The sequence below is a fragment of the Tachyglossus aculeatus genome, chromosome 17, assembly GCF_015852505.1.
Source record: "Tachyglossus aculeatus isolate mTacAcu1 chromosome 17, mTacAcu1.pri, whole genome shotgun sequence".
Classification (NCBI taxonomy): domain Eukaryota; kingdom Metazoa; phylum Chordata; class Mammalia; order Monotremata; family Tachyglossidae; genus Tachyglossus; species Tachyglossus aculeatus.
In genome coordinates, this window is record NC_052082.1 from 40,382,749 (window position 1) to 40,402,137 (window position 19,389).

At 41.7% G+C, this 19,389-nt stretch overlaps 1 protein-coding gene across 1 annotated transcript; it reads right to left on the minus strand.

Moving 5' to 3' along the window:
- Positions 1-11,227: 11,227 nt before the first annotated feature.
- Positions 11,228-18,877, minus strand: LOC119939053 (NKG2-A/NKG2-B type II integral membrane protein-like). Its single transcript, XM_038758822.1, has 7 exons — positions 18,855-18,877; positions 18,370-18,530; positions 15,211-15,297; positions 13,894-13,989; positions 13,610-13,729; positions 11,464-11,685; positions 11,228-11,313 (listed from the first exon to the last, which is right to left on the minus strand). Exons 1-7 carry the CDS (start codon positions 18,875-18,877, stop codon positions 11,228-11,230), a joined length of 795 nt encoding a protein of 264 aa, XP_038614750.1.
- Positions 18,878-19,389: the final 512 nt, after the last annotated feature.

Here is a 19,389-nt window from a genome sequence, read left to right on the forward strand (position 1 = left end):
GCTCTGCACACAGCAAACACTCAGTAAATATGATTGATTGAATGAATGAATGAATTAGCCAGTAGAAAGCAAATAGATACATAAAATGCATTCATTAGCATACAAAACTCTGTTCTGCCTTAATCTTCAGTCTGTAAAATGAGAGACTTCATATTTGCTGTCAAAGTTCTTCAATATCCCGCTGAACAAATCAAAGGGAGGCAAGAAATCACCCTTATTTTAGGGGAAACAGTGCCCAAGAATATTTCCCACACCAGTGAAATCCTACTGGAACATTCCAAATCTATGGTGAAATGTAAATGGAGAAATAGACAGGTTATTATGATTGAAAATGGATCAGGTGAGGAAAGACAAAAAGAAAAGTACAGAAATAAGTGTAGCTTTTGTTGAGTGCTTATTATCTGCCAAGCACTGAAATGATAATAATAATAAGGATAGTATTTGATAAGTGCTTACTATGAGCCAAACCCTGTACTAAACCCTTGGACAGATATAAGGTGATAAAGTCAAGCACCGACTCCGTCCTACATGGGGCTCACAAGCTAAGTAGGATGGACAACCAATTTTACAGATGAGGAAACTGAGGCCCAACAAAGTTAAGTGATTTTTCCTAGGTCACAAAACAGAAAAGTGGCCAGGAGAAGCAGCGTGGCTCAGTGGAAAGAGTACGGACTTTGGAGTCAGAGGTCATGGGTTCAAATCCCGGCTCTGCCAACTGTCAGCTGTGTGATTTTGGGCAAGTCGCTTAACTTCTCTGTGCCTGTTACCTCACCTGTAAAATGGGGATTAAAACTGTGAGCCCCCCGGGACAACCTGATCACCTTGTAACCTCCCAGCACTTAGAACAGTGCTTTGCACATAGTAAGCGCTTAACAAATACCATCATTATTATTATTATTCCAGGCCCATGCTCTTTCCTCTAGACCATCCACACTGCTTCTGGAAGTTTTGGGAAGACTCCTTTATTAGAGATTTTTCAGAATAGAAAATGATCTGGGTCGTAGGATTAGGAAAGGATAGAGTATATAACCTTTCCTTGCTCCTTCTGGTATGTGACTGTGTGCTTCAAAGATGAGAGGAAAATTAAAAATATCTGTAATAGACTGGAATCAGACCATGAAATTTGTAGTACCTATCTTGGAACCATAGTGTGCATTACCTTCACATTCGGGTTTATCAGGACTTCTTGGCTGTTTAAAACATGTCTGAAGTTTCACCTCAGAGTAGATCACCTGCTGCTGACTCATTTCTGGAGAGGGGCAGTTCACAAGTTAGAGGTTAGCACACTATATCACCCAAGGATTTCTGCTTACTTGAAAGGGGTAAGGGATGCAAATGCAGGGAGCGGAAATTCCAATTTATTCCTCTCACACAGTAGCCATCCGATAGAGCAATCCGAAAATAGACCTGGGATTGTCATTTCCGTGAATATGCTAACCATTCCCTGAGTATAATTCCAAATCTAGGGAAGTATAGGTATTTATTCTGCCTTCTTCCTTTGCTCAACCCTCTTCCATTCCAACCCAGCCCACGTATCTCACTCCTCCAATGCCATTCTGTTCGACGTACCTTGATCTTTTCGGCTCTCACTATCGAACCCTTGCTCTCACACCCCCTCCTAACTGGAACTTCCTCCCTCTTTGATTAAACATCAAGTTTACCAAACCCTCTCAAAATCAAATCTCCTCTAGTACATTTTCCTAACTAACTTCTCATCTCCCCACCTTATTTTCCCTCCATTCTGCATCACTTATGCACTTTGATACCCCACCCCAACTGCAATCTTGAACATCTCCTTATATTTGGTTGTTTCTCATACCTGTAATTTATTTTAACGTTTGCCTGTTTATTTGTCTCCCCAACTAAACTCCTTGAGGGAGGGATGGTGTCTACCATCTCTATATGAAGGATTCCCAGATCGATCTCTCCAGGCCCAATTTCTCCTTCCCCGCCTTAAGGACATCTGGAAACTCAAATTGTCCAAAATTGAGCTCATCTTTCCTCCCAAACTCCTTCCTTCCACTGAGTTTCCTATCACTGTTGATGACACGACTATCCTCCCTCCCTCACAAGCTCAAATCTTAGCATTATCATAGACACATCCACATCCATCAACCTCCATCAGCCCCAGATTCAACCAGACACCACATTGCAACTATGAAGCTAGAACATCTTCGTAACTTCTTTAGAATCTGCCCCTTCCTCTCCATCCAAATTGCTACAACTCTGGGCTAAGCATTTATCCTGTTATCTTGACTATTGCATCGCTGACCGCTGACCTCTCTGCCTTCAAAACCTTCCTTCTGCCGTCCATTCTTGCTCTGCTGACTATATCATTTTTTTCTGATACAGTCACACTGTCCATCACTCCCCACTCTTGAAAAAGCCTCCAGTCTCTGCCCAACCATTTCTGTATCAAACAGAAACTTCTCACCCAATGGTGAGGCTTTAAAGGTACTCAACTGGCTCTCTCCCCATTCCTTTTCCTTTGTCATCTCCTAATACAATTCAATCGGCCCACATTGCTCCTCTAACACCAATCTCCCTCATCACTGACCCTTTAGCTCCTGTCAGGAAGTGCCTTCCCTTTCACACCCAATAAATCACTCTTCTCTTCAGTTTTTAAGCCCTACTAATGTCACACCTCCCCAGTAAGTCTTCCCTGATTAATCTTTCATTTCCCCACTCTATTTTTAGTCTTTCCTGAACTACTGAACCAGGGGTTTCTCTCCGCTGAGCAGCCTCAGCTGCCCCAGGACATAATAATAATAATGATGGCATTTATTAAGTACTTACTATGTGCAAAGCACTGTCTGTTCTAAGCACTAGGGAGGTTACAAGGTGATCAGGTTGTCCCATGGGGGCTCACAGTCTTAATCCTCATTTTACAGATGAGGTAACTGAGGCACAGAGATCTAATGTCACCCAGGACAGAGAGCTTCCCGAGGACAAAGTGAGCTCTCTCTGCTAATCTGCTTCAGCTGGGCATGGGCATCTAACATCAAAAACAGTCCTTGTACCTTACAGGACACAGAACTCACTCCTGAACTGTTGCAGCCAAGCAATAGACTGTCCTTCAATCTTTCTTCTCCCTTCAGCCCGGCCTGGATACACAGTGGAGAACACCAAACAGGTTTGGCTGACTCACACCCTAGTGACAAAGGCCCAGTTTTCTTTTTAAACATGAAAAGATGCCTGCCTTCACAGCAACATTTACCTGTTATTGTTGGTTTGCTGTATTGTGCTCTCCCCAGCGCTTAGTACAGTGCTCAATATACAGTTAGTGCTCAATAAATATGATTGACTGGCTGACTGAATCATCCCTATATTGATGGTAGTTGAATCCATGGGAGCAAATGTGTTCTCCAAGTTAGTGCTCTGCACACAGTAAATGCTCAATAAATACGATTGAATGAATGAAAATGGAGAATAGAAGGAGACCCAGAATTGAAACTTAAGGAACCATTGCAGTTAGGGGGTAGGGAGAAGTAGAGGAGAAACCCACGTAAGAGGCTGAGAATGAGTGGCCAGAGAGATAGGAGAAGACTGAGGGAGAAGGTCACAGTTCACAGTATTTAAGGAAGCTGAGAATTTGAGGAGTATTAGAAGGGAGGAGGGTGATCACTGGATTTGGAAAGAAGCTCACCACTGGTGACCTAAGAGACAGCAGTTTCCATGGAATGAAGAGGATGGACACCTGATTAGAGGGGGTCGAGGAGCCAATTACTGGACCACTCACAAAAAGAGTTTGAAGAGGAATGGTAGGGAATGGAGGGAGATGGGGTGATAATTGGAGGAAGCCATGGGGTCAAAAGAGGATTTTTTTTTTAGGATAAGGGAAACAGCGTGTTTGGAAGCAGTTAACTATGCTAATTATTAAAAGAATAAAGGGAGATTCAACATATACATTGTTTCATTGAAAATGTATTTGAAATCCATTATTTAAAATGGGCCGTCTATCTTTTAAGGAGGTGGCAGGACAAAACTCCGATCCAATTCCAATCTAAATAAATCTTTGAAACAAAGAGGATATCAGCCTTGTGCACAACACAAAGGAGATTATGACTACCAACCGTTCAAACCTTTAAGAGAAGCAGCGTGGCTCAGTGGAAAGAGCACGGGCTTTGGAATCAGAGGTCATGGGTTCAAATGCCGGCTCTGCCAATTGTCAACTGTGTGACTTTGGGCAAGTCACTTCACTTCTCTGGGCCTCAGTTACCTCATCTGTAAAATGAGGATTAAGACTGTGAGCCCCCAGTGAGACATCCTGATCACCTTGTAACCTTCCCAGCACTTAGAACAGTGCTTTGCACATAGTAAGCCCTTAATGCATGCTATCATTATTATTATTATTATTATTATTATTTGACAGAGGGACTCAATTCATTTGAAATGCAATTAGTTGGTTTTGTTTTAGCTTTTGTAGAAATTAGAAAGCCAGTTTAATACTGTAATTGAACAGACTTCAAATGGATCCAGTGTTAACATTTATCCCTGCTGCTCCCAATCGTGTACCTTCTTCAGTTTGAAACTGTAGAAGATAAATATTTCTGGCTCTATTTTGTTAAATGTTGTATAAGCAAACTGTTGTTAATGCCTCAGGACGGTCAGTTAAATCCTTTAGGGAATTTCAAGTGTGTATTTTTCCATGCAGTTCCAAAACGTCATAGCAATTATAAACCTTAATTATAGTTTGTCCTTTAAGGTCAAGGCACAGACTCAGGGCAAAAGAGATGTTTGGAAATGGGGCATTCCACACTATGCAAAGCCAGATTTCCTGACTCACACTAATTTAAAAAAGAATTCTCCCAGAGAACTTTGAGTCATGGCAAAGAGAAAGAAAATACCTTCACTGAGTAGGACGGTTCCTTGATCTTCAGCAGAAACGGCTAGGAGAGTTCTGGAGGAAGCTGGCAGATGCTTGCGTTCTGGAACCAAAGGTGAAGTTTAATATCTCAGCTGGTACTGCGTATAAATCCCAGGGACGGGTGCAACAGGGTTCAGTTTGATCTCCCTGACAAAATGCCCAGTGAAAAGAACAAATAATGGGCAGGGAATAGAATAAAAAAATTAAGAAGGTTCCAAACACAACCACACAGGAAATTCACTCTTCACCCACTCTTGTTATTTACTGGCTTTATGAAATTGGCCTTTAAGCGATGCATTTAGGCCGAACACCAATCAGGTTCTTTTGAGCTTGCGGAGACCAATCTGAATGCACAGACAGAAACCACGAGGAGAAGTCTGTATGAAATAGAGCATGGGAGGGCCTACCTCCAGAGAAATCTTATTTCTTATCCCACCTCTCATTGAACGGAGACCCTGACCAGGTGAAAACTTGGTACCCTCAAGTCTTTCATGCGACAGACGAGTCATTCCTCTGATGTTTTCTATTTTTCCCAAAGATCTGGCCTTACAAATCCTCAGTAATTTAGCCAGTAGTAATGGCATTGTTGATTCTGTGAGTCAGCTGGCTTTATGGGAACCAGCTGAGAATGAATTCATGGCTTTTATACTCATTTTTCATTGGTTCAACATTCAAGAATGCTGTGTGCTGAGATTTTTATTTGTGTGAATGATTGATGATGTGTCCATTATCCCCAATATCTTATATGCCTTATACCAGAACTTTGTTATCCTCACTCATTGTAGGCAGGGAACATGTCTGCTAAATCTCTTGTATTGTACGCTCCCAAACACTTCATTTAGTGTCCAGCACGTAATACGCATTCAATAAGTACCAATGATTAATTCATTCATTCATCCTTCTGCTAAATCTTTTGTATTGTACGCTCCCAAACACTTAGTTTAGTGTCCTGCATGTAATACGCACTCAATAAATACCAATGATTAATTCATTCATTCATTCAATCCTTGAGTCCTTACTGCGTGCAAAGCACTGTACTAAGCACTTGGGAGAGTACAATAGAACAATAAACAGAAAGATTTCCTGTTCACGACGAGCTCACTGTCCAGAGAAGTTAATATAAATAAAGTACAGACGTATACATATGTGCTCTGGGAATGGGACGGAGAATGAATGAAGGGAGCAAGTCAGGGCAGTACAGAAGGGAGTGGGAGAAGAGGAGAGGAGGGCTCAGTTAGGGAAGGCTTCATTATTGTCATGCTCTCCCCAAAGCATTTGTTTTGTCACCCCATTTTGAATGACTAAATTCCAGGCTGACCAGTTTTGGTTTGGTTTTTCTGAAATAACCATTATTTATGCCTTCTGTTTTGGGTTTTTTATGGCATTTGTTAAGCACTAACTGCCATGCACTGTGCTTACACTCTGTATTGGTCTTGCACATGGATTTACTCACCCACCCTTCCCCAGTCCCTCAGCACTGATGTACCTATCTGTAATTTATTTTAAAGTCTTCCTCCCCCTCTAGACTGTCTGCTCCTCGTGGAGAGGGAATACATCTACTAACTCCGTTATATTGCACTCTTCCAAGTCCTGAGCATTGTAAGCGCTCAATAAATACAATTATGATTACTAACCATTGCGGTAGATACAACCACACAGGAAATTCACACACTGATGCTATTATTGGCTTCAGCAATCTATTGAACACCCCTCAGCTAGGGTGCCCTTTCATCATTGTGGCCGAAAGTCACATGGAGCAACTCAATGAGTTTATGTCACCGACAAATCAGGCTTATTTAAATCCTCAAATGTGCATGAGATATTATGAACACACAAGCATAAACCACCAGCAAGAATGTATTTATATATATATATGTATGTGTGTATACATGTATATATGTTTGTTTATACATGTATGAGTATATATACATAAATACAAATATTTTATATGCATATATGCATGCATATATATGTATATAAGTATACACATATACATTTTGATATTAGCACAACTGAGTCTTCTGAAAACAAAAACTAGCTTCCAATTCCAAGTTTTGTGTTTTCTCAATGGAAATGGCTGAAGGAAATTTCTTGTTGGTGTACATTCAAGCCAGTGGGCACCCAGTTAAAACTCTAACTACTACTATTACTAAGCAGCGTGGCTCAGTGGAAAAGTGCACGGTCTTTGGAGTCAGAGGTCATGGGTTCAAATCCTGACTCCACCAGTTGTCAGCTTTGTGACTTTGGGCAAGTCACTAACTTCTCTGGGCCTCAGTTACCTCATTTATAAAATAAGGATGAAGACTGTGAGCCCCCCGTGGGACAACCTGATCACCTTGTAACCTCCCCAGTGCTTAGAACAGTGCTTTGCACATAGTAAGTGCTTAATAAATGCCATTATTATTATTACTATTTAGCTCCCTGTCCCAGGCCAGGGAAGTCAGTGAGAGCTCACCAAGCATTGCCCTCGATATCAGTGCTCTGACTGGGAAGACTGCTTTTCAGCTGATGTCACAGGTTCTCCGAAAGGAGAGCAGTCAAATTCCTTGTTTCAGCCGGTTTCCTATGTTTCCAAAAGTCACCACCTGATGATAGAAGGCCCATTCCATGGAGCATCCTTCCCATTTGGAGTGGTGTATCTGTACATTTTGATGGCGCTCTAGTGTTGTGTGAATAGGTAAGTCCAAGAGCTTCTTGAATTATCAGATGAGGTCCTTAATTTGTTGGAAGTCAGAATATCCCTGGATCTCTTCAGCTGTGGCAATCCTGTTCAGACATGTTTCTTAGCTTTATCAGGATGTCCAACCTCAAGTATTGATAGACCTGTATTTTGATCTGATTACGAGGACCTGCAAGGGGCTATTGATGAATTCCCCGCTCTCTAGGAATCTCAGCGCCATAAGAGATTTCATGGTAATCGGTATTAGAGAAACACCACTGCTCATTCATTCATTTAATCGTATTTATTGACACTTACCATGTGCAGAGCACTGTACTAAGCACTTGGAAAGAACAATTCCACAACAGAGACAATCCATACCCAGCAATGAGCTCACAGTCTTAGTGGATAAAGAATGGGCCAGAGAGTCAGAAGGACCTGTTTCTAATGTTGGGGCCTCCACTTCTCTGCTGTGTGACCTTGGGCAAGTCATTTAACTTCCCTATGCCTCAGTTACCTCATATGGAAAATGGGGATCAAGATTGTGAGCCCCTAAGTTGGACATGGGCCGTGTTCAACCTGATTACCTTGTAATTACCCCAGTGCTTAGAACATTACCTGGCACATATTATTATTATCAAGTACCACAGAATCATTTCTGATTCATAGAGACTCTATGGATATATTTTCTCCAGAACATCCGGTCATCTGCCATAATTTATAACCTTACTAATGATTCTTCCATTATCATTGTTATGGTTTCTATCCGAAAGTGTTCAACAAATGCTGTTTAGAAAAATAAGTGAGATTGCACCCTTGAGCGTACCACTCAGAGAGAATCTCCTGCACACTGTCCTAAAGTGCATGAAGATAAAGTTGGTCACTTCACATGTGGGTGAACATTACTCAGACATACCTGGCTAGTCAGGACAGGCCGTGTCTCCATACCAGCCGGGCATGTCCATGAATTGATTTTGCAGTAATGGTGATGGTTTTTGCCATGGAACCACCCTCTCTGTCCCGCTGTACTCAGCAGCAAGCAGGCTGGGACTACAGGTGCAATCTCTCACCAAGGAGAGATTATTATGGAGACATCACTGGCATTAGATGTTAATGTGGTCAGAGTATTTCATAGGCCATATGCAAGTTATCATGCGACAGAGTATTCAGAGAGGCAGGGAAAGTGTTGGGTGGTTCTTTTCTGCTTTCTCGCAAATATGAAAACTGAAATCGGGTTGGTGATAATAGTAAGAATGGTAAACATTGAGCATCCACTGGGTGGATGTACTGTACTAGAAGAGAAGCCGCGTGGCTCAGTGGAAAGAGCCCGGGCTTGGGAGTCAGAGGTCATGGGTTCAAATCCCAGCTCCACCAATTGCCAGCTGTGTGACTTTGGGCAAGTCACTTCACTTCTCTGTGCCTCAGTTCCCTCATTTGTAAAATGGGGATTAAGACTGTGAGCCCCACGTGGGACAACCTGATCACCTTGCAGCCTCTCCAGCGCTTAGAACAGTGCTTTGCACATAGTAAGCGTTTAACAAATGCCATCATTTATTTTATTTTTACTAAAGCACCCGGGAAAGTAAAAACAGCAGCCAGAGACGTAAACCATGTCTTCGAGCTACTTATAAATGTATTCTTGTTGCAAACACAAACCCAGTTAAGGGAAAAATATTTATTTACTAGTCACAGAACCAGTTATGCATGCAAATACAGAGAAGCACTGTGGCTTAGTTGAAAGAGTTCCAATCTTATCTTAAACACCTACATTGTGTACAACACAATATCAGGTCTCCAGGCACTTAGAAGAACAATGGAATAAAAGAGGGTGTATTCTGGCAAGGACCTCCCAGTTGAGGACAGAGATAATAAGCAAAGACATTAGTAATGGTAAAGATTAAAGATAACAGCTTTATAGTTGTTTTTGTTTGAGACTTTTATTGTTTTGTACTAGTATTTCTGATAAGACATACCGGCTAGGTTGTCTCAGGCTTATGGAAAGTGTCTGCTGCCGTTTCATTTTTCTCTCCTTTAGTTACCATTTTCTTGAAACCTCTGTTGTGAGTCAGTTCCCTTGGGTCTGAGTGGTGTCTTCTAAACTGATAGGTCTTCAGCAGGTTTCTCCCAACTCGCCATTGCTGGGATTTTGCCCTCCTGGTGTCTTTGAATTGTTTCTTCGGCCTTATGTGTAGATATACCTCACCATCAGTTAAAGAAGTCCTGCTCAGAGGGTTCTGTCAAAACAATGTTGTTGAATGTTTCCGATATTTCTTCCATCCTTCCTCCAACATGGTCAAATAGGTGGAGATACACCCCTCCTGTGATTACACTCTGCTACAGAATCCTCTTTCCTAGGGAGCAAAGCACCTTGTTCCATTCACATTTACTTCTGACATACACAATGTCCACGTACACTGCATAGTTCAGGTCCCACTTGCTTATTTTGGAGAGCTGTACAATCCTTATCGTCACTTTTCTGGAGTGGAACATGAAATGGTTGGGACCTGTAGAGACGGTAAAAGACATTTAAAGCTGAAGGCTGTACTGTGGTAATTGAGGATGGGATCTTTACATCATTTGAAGGAAGACAGTGATTTTCTCATTGTGGATATTAGAGGTTGAAGATGCTTACTTGTTGTTGGAGAAGGCAGAGCCAAATCCACTTCTGCTCAACATAGTATAAACCGATCCAATATTTCTGATTAGTTTGGTGACACTGGCTTATTATTTGATTCACAAAGTCCTGCTCAGGGGGAGATGGACAGATCAGAATGTGAGATGCACTGATGGGGGCACGTGACTAAGTTTCCCTGTAGCTGATTTCTTGGCTTTCTCAATATCACGTCGTGTCTAAAGATGTATGTGAGTTCCTTTCCTCCAGTAATGTCGAAGGTAGAAATACCCTCTGGCTTCACCCGGTAACAATTGGAGCAGGAATCAAGACCCCCCCAACTCCCCCTCACCTCCCCAAAGCAACTGATAATAGCAGGAAAGAACTGGTCCCACAGGCCACGGTAAAACCATCTAAGCCATTCACTGAGAAACCTACTGCGGCTGCGGCCAAAGCACCTAAGGCCTGAAGCAGTGTGGCTCAGTGGAAAGAGCCTGGGCTTTGGAATCAGGGGTCATGGGTTCAAATCCCAGCTCCGCCAATTGTGAGCTGTGTGACTTTGGGCAAGTCACTTCACTTCTCTGGGCCTCAGTTACCTCATCTGTAAAATGGGGATTAAGACTGTGAGCCCCCTGTGGGACAACCTGATCACCTTGTAACCTCCCCAGCGCTTAGAACGTGCTTTGCACGTAGTAAATGCTTCATAAATGCTATCATTACAATTATTACAGTGCTCTGCACACAGTAAGTGCTCAGTAAATCCAATTGATTAATTGATCAACCCCCCAGAGAACCTCTGAAGGCAACAACAATATTGTTATGCAAATTGCACTTCTGTCACAGCACTCTGGGGAAAGTCAATTAAAGTCTCTGTGCCTCAGTTTCTTCATCTGTCAAATGGGGATTCAATTATTGTTTCTCATCCCACTAAGATTGTGAGTCCCATGCGGGACATGGACTGTGTCCATTCAGCATATACTGTATTTATCCCCAAGCTGAGTATAGTGCACAGCACATAGAAACCTTAACATATAGCATAATTATTATGCAGCGTAGTGTTCTCAAAGCAATCACCCCAGTCCTTCTCCTGTTAATGTTCATAGCCATTACTGGTGGTGACTTCCGTACACTCCACAGATTTCCCATTGATGCTATATGAGGGTGAGCTTAGGAACCCTGAAATCAGGAGATCAGGACAGATTCATCTCAGAGAGAGCTGTGGGTCTCCCAGGCAATTTTGGAATGCCTTTTCTGAGCCAGGCACATATAGAGAGAGGAAGACACGTAAGTCCTATTTGTCAACTGAAAAGAATGTGCCTTGCTAACACATATCTTCAGAGCCATCTATCAAAAAGGACTTTGCTTCCCACTGAATTTCTAATAGATTCTTCCTTACCAGTTCCTTCTTCGTCTTTAAAGTTGAAAGGCCGGAGCCCTGAGAAGCACAGTAGTTCTGGCAACCTTGCCACGTGTTCAAGTAAGCAAATACCCTGTAGCATTTCTGTCCATGCTGGTGCCAGCTCCTTGGACACAGGCGGCATTCGTGATCTGCAAAAGAAATGTAAGAAATGTCCAATAGCATCTTTCCACCTATGGACCACTGCAGTGACCTTTATTTTCCTTGAAGTTGAGAAATTCAGCATGTAACTTGTAGGGATAACTCTGGGTTTCACAGTGGTAAATTCTAGTATTCCCATTTAATGCTCAGTCTGCATTAGAGAATTGACTTCTCTGAACCTTTAAACTGGTCTATCAAACAGTGGAATTCATCTGAGTGCTTACTGAGTGCTCGGGAGAGAAGCAGCGTGGCTCATTGGGAAGAGCATGGGCTTGGGAGTCGGAGGTCATGGGTTCTAATCCCGCCTCCACCACTTATCAGCTGTGTGGCTTTGGGCAACTCACTTCACTTCTCTGGACTTCAGTTCCCTCATATGGAAAATGGGGATTAAGACTGTGAGCCCCATGTGGGACAACCGGATTACTTTGTAATCTCCCCCAGTGCTTGGCACATAGTAAGCACTTAAATACCAAAATTATTATTGTTATTATTATTATTATAGAGTGGGTAGAAATTATTCCTCTTCACAGGGAGTTTACAAAGTAGATTGGGGGACAGATTATCTAATTGACTATTAATTAAGAATTATCAAAAATTCCCAAACAGCAGCCCCCAACTGATTTCATTTGAACAGTCTACACTTTATGGAATCACCTGAAACTATGGAATAATACATGACTCTGAACTCAAGCAGCCTGGGAGCCAGAAGGTCATGGGTTCTAATCCTGGCTCTGCCACTTGTCTTCTGTGTGACCTTGGGTAAGTCACTTGACTTCTCTCGGCCTCTGTTACCTAATCTGTAAAACGGGGATTGAAACTGTGAATCCTACATGGAGCAGGGACTGTGTCCAACCCGATTTGCTTGTATCCTCCTCAGAGCTTAGTACGGAGCCTGGCATATAGTAAGAACTTAACAAATAATCATAATAATAATAATAATGGCATTTATTAAGCACTTACTATGTGCAAAGCACTGTTCTAAGCACTGGGGAGGTTATAAGGTGATCAGGTTGTCCCATGGGGGGCTCACAGTCTTAATCCCCATTTTACAGATGCAGTAACTGAGGCACAGAGAAGTTAGGTGATTTGCCCAAAGTCACACAGCTGACAACTGGCAGAGCTGGGATTCAAACCCATGACCTCTGACTCCAAAGCCCGTGCTCTTTCCACTGAGCCATGCTGCTTCTCAAATACCATAATTATTATCATTATTATTATTACATTGCAATTTGCATCCCGCGTGCACTGAAAAAATGTAGAAGGAAAGGAAGTAATTTCCAGGAAATTTGAACTACCTAACTAGGATCTTTAATTCTCCAATATAGACTCTGCCTAAATGAATTCCCTCCAGCTACTTGCTTCCACACCCAAAATGTTGACTGGGGTTGACACATTTTCTCAAAATTTACAATTGATCATAGAATATTTTTGATGGGAAAATGTCCCTCACCACTAGCCCCCTTGTCCTTGGGAATATTTCCTAAAAGGAACCCACTCACTGAGAATCTTCCCCCCAAATTATTGGAGATTTAGAAACAACCACCAGAAGCCATCCTTCCCCCTGCCAACCTGGGCGTCAGAGGACCTGGGTTCTAATCCACCTCTGCCATACAGACATATATGGTGACCTTATGCAAGCCATTTAACTTCTATGTGCCTCCACTCCCTCATCTGCAAAATGGGGATTCAATTCCAATCCTCCTTCATATTAAGACTGTGAATTCCATGTGGGACCTGATTATCTTGTATCTAGCTCAACAATTAGTACAGTGCTTGGCACATAGTGAGTGCCTAACGAATACCACAATTATGATTATCCTAGCTTTGGCCACTGCCCAGGGCAATGGAGCAGAAGACCCGAATGGTATTGCAGAATTACTGAAAGATGAGTCATAAACTGACGATCCACGTTACCTTCATTGTTTGATGGCTGTTGAGTCCCCGGAGGATTTATATTCTGTCCTGTTTCTTGGTTTGAGGTGATATTTCCTGGGCAGACTTTGTCACCATTGAAGATTTTTGGCCCCTGAAACACTAGAAAGCTTCTCTAGTTTTATATGTTTTTATCACTTTTCTGTCTTTCATTTACACACTCTAATTGTGTTAATTCTTCCAGCTGATGCAACACAAAACTTCTAATGAAAATCACTTGTGATGGGAGAGATAAAATTGATTTTAATCTTAATGAAAATACTTACATTTTATGCCTGAGATGCTGATGAACACCAGCAGACTAAGGCAGAGGACTCCCAGAATCAGTGCAACAAGTCGCCATGGAGAAGGAGCAGGAGAATCTGATGGAGATAGGGAGAGGGGCTCAAATGCATGTGCTGTGCCTTCCTTTTCCCCTTCTATCACCATGAATGAGTCTAGTAACACTGGATACATCTCACTTCTTTGTCTGCGAGACATATTAAAGGTCTATTATGGAGGCACAGAATGATTGATGACCAAATACACATGGTTTACAGTATGATGGACATTACATTGACATTCATTGGCAGTACAGTGCTCCTACACAGTAAGCGCTCAATAAATATGATTGAATGAATGAATTCAGCCAAAGAAAAAGAGGCTTTATTACCCCGGTCACCATGGTAGTATTCATGTTCGAATTAGCTCCTCTTGGAAAACTCCTAAAGGTTTCAAATATTATTTGTGTATTCCAAGGTAATCCCCCCCCAGTTCAGTTTATTTTCTGCAGAAAAAATCTCTCTCCCTTCCAGATCCCTCTTTCATGTTGAATTTACAACTGCGATCTGATCATTCCGATATTTGCCCTGCCTCGTATTTCCCTTTCACCTTCACTTGAAATAGTCACCAGTCTTTTCCTTCCCTGAGCACTCGATCGGAGCGTGGCTCAGTGGAAAGAGCCCAGGCTTGGGAGTCAGAGGTCATGGGTTCTAATCCCAGCTCCGCCACTCGTCAGCTGTGTGACTTTGGGCAAGTCACTTAACTTCTCTGAGCCTCAGTTACCTCATCTGTAAAATGGGGATTAAGACTGTGAGCCCCACATGGGACAGCCTGATCACCTTGTATTTTCCCCAGCGCTTAGAACACTGCTTTGCACATAGTAAGCACTTAACAAATGCCATTATTATTATTATTGTTCATTTATTCAGTCGTATTTATTGAGTGCTTACTGTGTACAGAGCACTGTACTAAGTGCTTGGGAAGTACAATTCATCAATAGTGACAATCTCTGCTCACAACAGGCTCACAGTCTAGAAAGGGGGGGGAGACAGACATCAAAACAGGTAAACAGGCATCAGTAGCATCATTATAAGTAAATAGAATTATAGATCGATACACATCATTAAGACAAGAAATAGAATTATAATTATAAATATGTGCATATATACACAAGTTCTGTTCCACATTTCCCGCTTTGTTTCCATCAAGGGCTTTCCCATTCCTTCCTTCGCAGCAACCCATCATTATTCAGAAGCACAAAGTCATAATCAAACTGGAAAGTTAAAGAACCAGGAGATCCAGAAAAGGATTTGGGTCCAAACCTTTACACTCGGCAGAGTTTTGTCTTCCCTGATGATCAGGGGAGCGGTATTTCACCTCCACATAGGTCAGCTGCTGTTCATTCCTATCTGAGGGGAGAGATGCAGGGAAGAAGATTTTATGATTCACAGAAATTTGGTGTTGATGGTAAAAAGCTGCTTGTGGTATGGAAGGCATTAGTTAGTTGACTCATGACCTCCAGCTTCCCTCTTATAACCATTGTTATGTTCAAGCCCATACACTGGAAACAAAGAGGATGAGTCCAGCTCAGCGCTTTACTCCTTTCAGAACATTTAGGATTCAGCTACTTCCAAATGGCAACAGGGGAGATGAGGGAAAAATGACAGTTTACATTTTTAATGGATAGTATCTGTCTGTCTTCTCCTTTGTAATAATGATGGCATTTGTTAAACGCTTACTATGGGCAAAGCACTGTTCTATGCTCTGGAGAGAAGAATAGGCCCGATTAAGGCTCAGTTTGGACAGGGAGTATCTTCCATTTATTCTTTTTGGAAGGTATCCAAATCCTTAAACAGCACTGTGCAAAAAAATATATTCAAGAAATGTTGGTAATAAATATCTAAATGATAACTGGGCATGATTATGTTTAGGGGACACACACGAAATTGTTATTTTTTTTTCCAATGGAGTCCTGACTATTGAGTAAGAAATTAGGTGAATGAACCTCTGCCTAATTATTTCATGAACAACAGGACTCTATTCCTGTATAAACTATTACACGTATATCTATGATCATATAACTGTAATTATCACGTGGAAATCAGGCTTCCTTTGTTGCTATTTTATTTGCAAACTCTTGCACATTCACTAAAAAGACGATCTCCACATATGTGCAAACCAAGTTCTATTTTGTTTTAATATTGAGTGCTTACTGTGTGCAAAGCACTTTACTAAGTGCTTTGGGTAGTAAAATACAACAATAAATAGACTCATTCCCTGCCACCATCTAGAGTGGGAGACAGACATTAATATAAATATAAATAAATGAATAAATTACGGATATAGTATGTATATATCTGTATATGCACTATATATACAGATATATACATACTATATCTGTAATTTATTGTATATCTGTAATGTATGTATTTACATAATACATCTGTAATTTATTATGTATCTGTAATATATGTATTTACATACTACGTTTGTAATTTATTATATATTATAATAAATTATATATAATAAATATTATATATATAATATATATATATATTATATATATATATATATATATATATATAAGTTTAGACAAATTATCTGGCCAGACAATAGTAAAATAAAGTAATTGTCTAAATCAAACTATATTAATATAGAGGCTATTGTTCTCAGCATTCTGTTTCAGGCTGGAAGATGAGGGTCAGCTGGTCACTTCATTTTAGGTTAAAGAATGATCACTTTAGTTGATTTTTATGAATCTACCCTCAGTCCTTCCATATATCCCCCAAAAGAAATTCTGACTGTTGTTGGCAGCATGGCTCAGTGGAAAGAGCCCGAGCTTGGGAGTCAGAGGTCATGGGTTCAAATCCCGGCTCCGCCACTTGTCAGCTGTGTGACCTTGGGCAAGCCACTTAACTTCTCTGTACCTCAGTGAGCTCATCTGTAAAATGGGGATGAAGACTTTGAGCCCCACGTGGGTCTACCTGATCACCTTGTATCTCCCCCAGCGCTTAGAACAGTGCTTTGCACATAGTAAGCACTTAACAAATACCATTATTATTATTATTATTCTAAGTAGGTCAGAAAACAGGAGGGAAGAAACTCCCTCATTTCAATGGAAAGTCTCTCCTGAAACACTCTTCTTCCACCCTTCAAATCTTCCTGGATTAGTCCAAATAAACATAAAACTTAAAAGATTGGAAATAAGTCCTGTGACAAAAGACTTAAAATAACTGATTGACTTTGAGCTTCAAAGATTATAAGAACAATCTGCAAAGCTATGAGCTCTGTATGCAACCACATGAATGTACTAAGGGTGAGAGAGAGAAGAGCTTCCTCATTTCCACAGAGGATGAGAAAAAATAACGAATCAGAAAGAACATTCTATAATAATAATAATAATAATGGCATTTTACTAAGTGCTTACTATGTTCAAAGCACTGTTCTGAGCACTGGGGAGGTTACAAGGTGATCAGGTTGTCCCACGGGGGGGCTCACAGTCTTAGTCCCCATTTTGCAGATGAGGTAACTGAGGCGCAGAGAAGTTAAGTGACTTGCCCAAAGTCACACAGCTGACAATTGGTGGAGCCGGGATCAGGAGCTATGAGACAACGGAATGAAATGGAGAGAAAATCCCATCACTAAAGAATTTTAAGACTAGAAAAGGATTTGGCTGTAGGCGAGTGAGGATGGGTTGTATAATCTTTAATAGTCGCTTCTGGGCATACGGATGTGTTTCTCAAAGATGAAAAGTGAAAACTATTTGTTGTTGTTGTCTTATGCAGTCGAGTCGTGTCCAAACCAGAGTGACACCTCTGACACATCTCTCCCAGAATGACCCACCTCCTCAGGGGAAGCAGCATGGCTCAGTAGAAAGAGCCCGGGCTTTGGAGTTAGAGGTCACGGGTCCAAATCCCAGCTCCGCCACTTGTCAGCTGTGTGACTTTGGGTAAGTCACTTCACTTCTCTGGGCCCCAGTTACCTCATCTGAAAAATGGGGATGAAGACTGTGAGCCCCCTGTGGAACAACCTCATCACCTTGTAACCTCCCCAGCGCTTAGAACAGTGCTTTGCACATAGTAAGCGCTTAATAAATGCCATTATTATTATTATTATTTGCAATCGTTCTGGTAGTGTACCAATAGAGTTTTCTCGGTAAAAATATGGAAGCGGTTTACCATTGTCTCCTTTAGCTCAGTAAACCTGCGCCTCCACCCTTGACTCTCTCCCATGATAATGATGCTATTTGTTAGGTGTTTACTATGTGCAAAGCACTGTTCAAATCTCCCATTCCGCTGCTGCCCAGCACAGGTGAGTTTTGACTTGTCACAGATCGCTTTCCACTTGCTAGCCGCTGCTCAAGCTAGGAATGGAATAGATATGCCCCTGCTTTGACTCTCCCTTCCACGGTCGAGACTGGGAGAGCATCGGTTGGGAGAAACAAGTAGGCAAACTGGCTGTTGGCACATTGTATTTGTTACCTTTGCCTTTAGGTTTGTTGGGAGGTTTTCTCCTAGGCTGTTTGGCATTTGCCTGTTGTTTAGTCATGGAATAGATCACTGGCTGCTCACTCATTTCTGCAAAGGGATGATACACAGAATAACTGGATCGGTTCTTAGAGTATTCCCCCCGTGAGCATTGGCTAAGGGAACGAGGTGGAGCATGAGAATTCCATTCTTTACCAAGTGCCTCATGTATTTCTATCTTCTAAAGAGTTCAGTAGCCAAATACAACCCAAGCCCATATCTCTCCATTCCTCAGAAGCCTCCAATGGTCGCCCTCCCACCTCCATTTTGAACAGGAACTCACCACTGCTTTAAGGCACTCAATCAACTCCCTGCTTTCTACTTAACAGTGCTAATATTCTACTACAATTCAACACACACACTCCACTCCTCTAAAATGAAGTTAATGTTTTTCCCTTAATCTCCTCTACCCCACCGTCATCACCTTTCCCACATCCTACCTCTGGCTTCCGACGCCCTTCATATCGGACAGTCGACCACTGTTCTAGTTTCCAAGCCCTCCCCAAATCACATCTCCTCCAAAAGGCCTTTTCAGAGTAACCTTTATTCCTCAAATCCACCCTCCCCTCAGCATTGATTAAGCACTTGCCTATGTATGCCTTAAGTACTTTTATACCCATCCCATCCTCACAATACGTATGTAAATATTCTCATCCCCAAATATTTCCCTTGCCCCAAATCTATTTTACTGTCTATCTCACCCTGTAGACTGCAAGCTCCTTGTGGGCGTATATCATATATATCAACTCTGGTGTATTGCACTTTCCCAAGCAGGTAGTACAGTGTTCTGCACACAGAAAGTATTCAATAAATACCACTGACTGATGTTTATTTCTGTATGGTACTCTCTGTATGGTTCTCTTGCAGAAACCCTCCATAAGCAGGAAGGTCTAAATAAGTACCACTGATTAAATGATTAAGATGACAGTGCCATCGGAAAATGGAGTTCGAAAAATGATTTCCACGAATTCATCT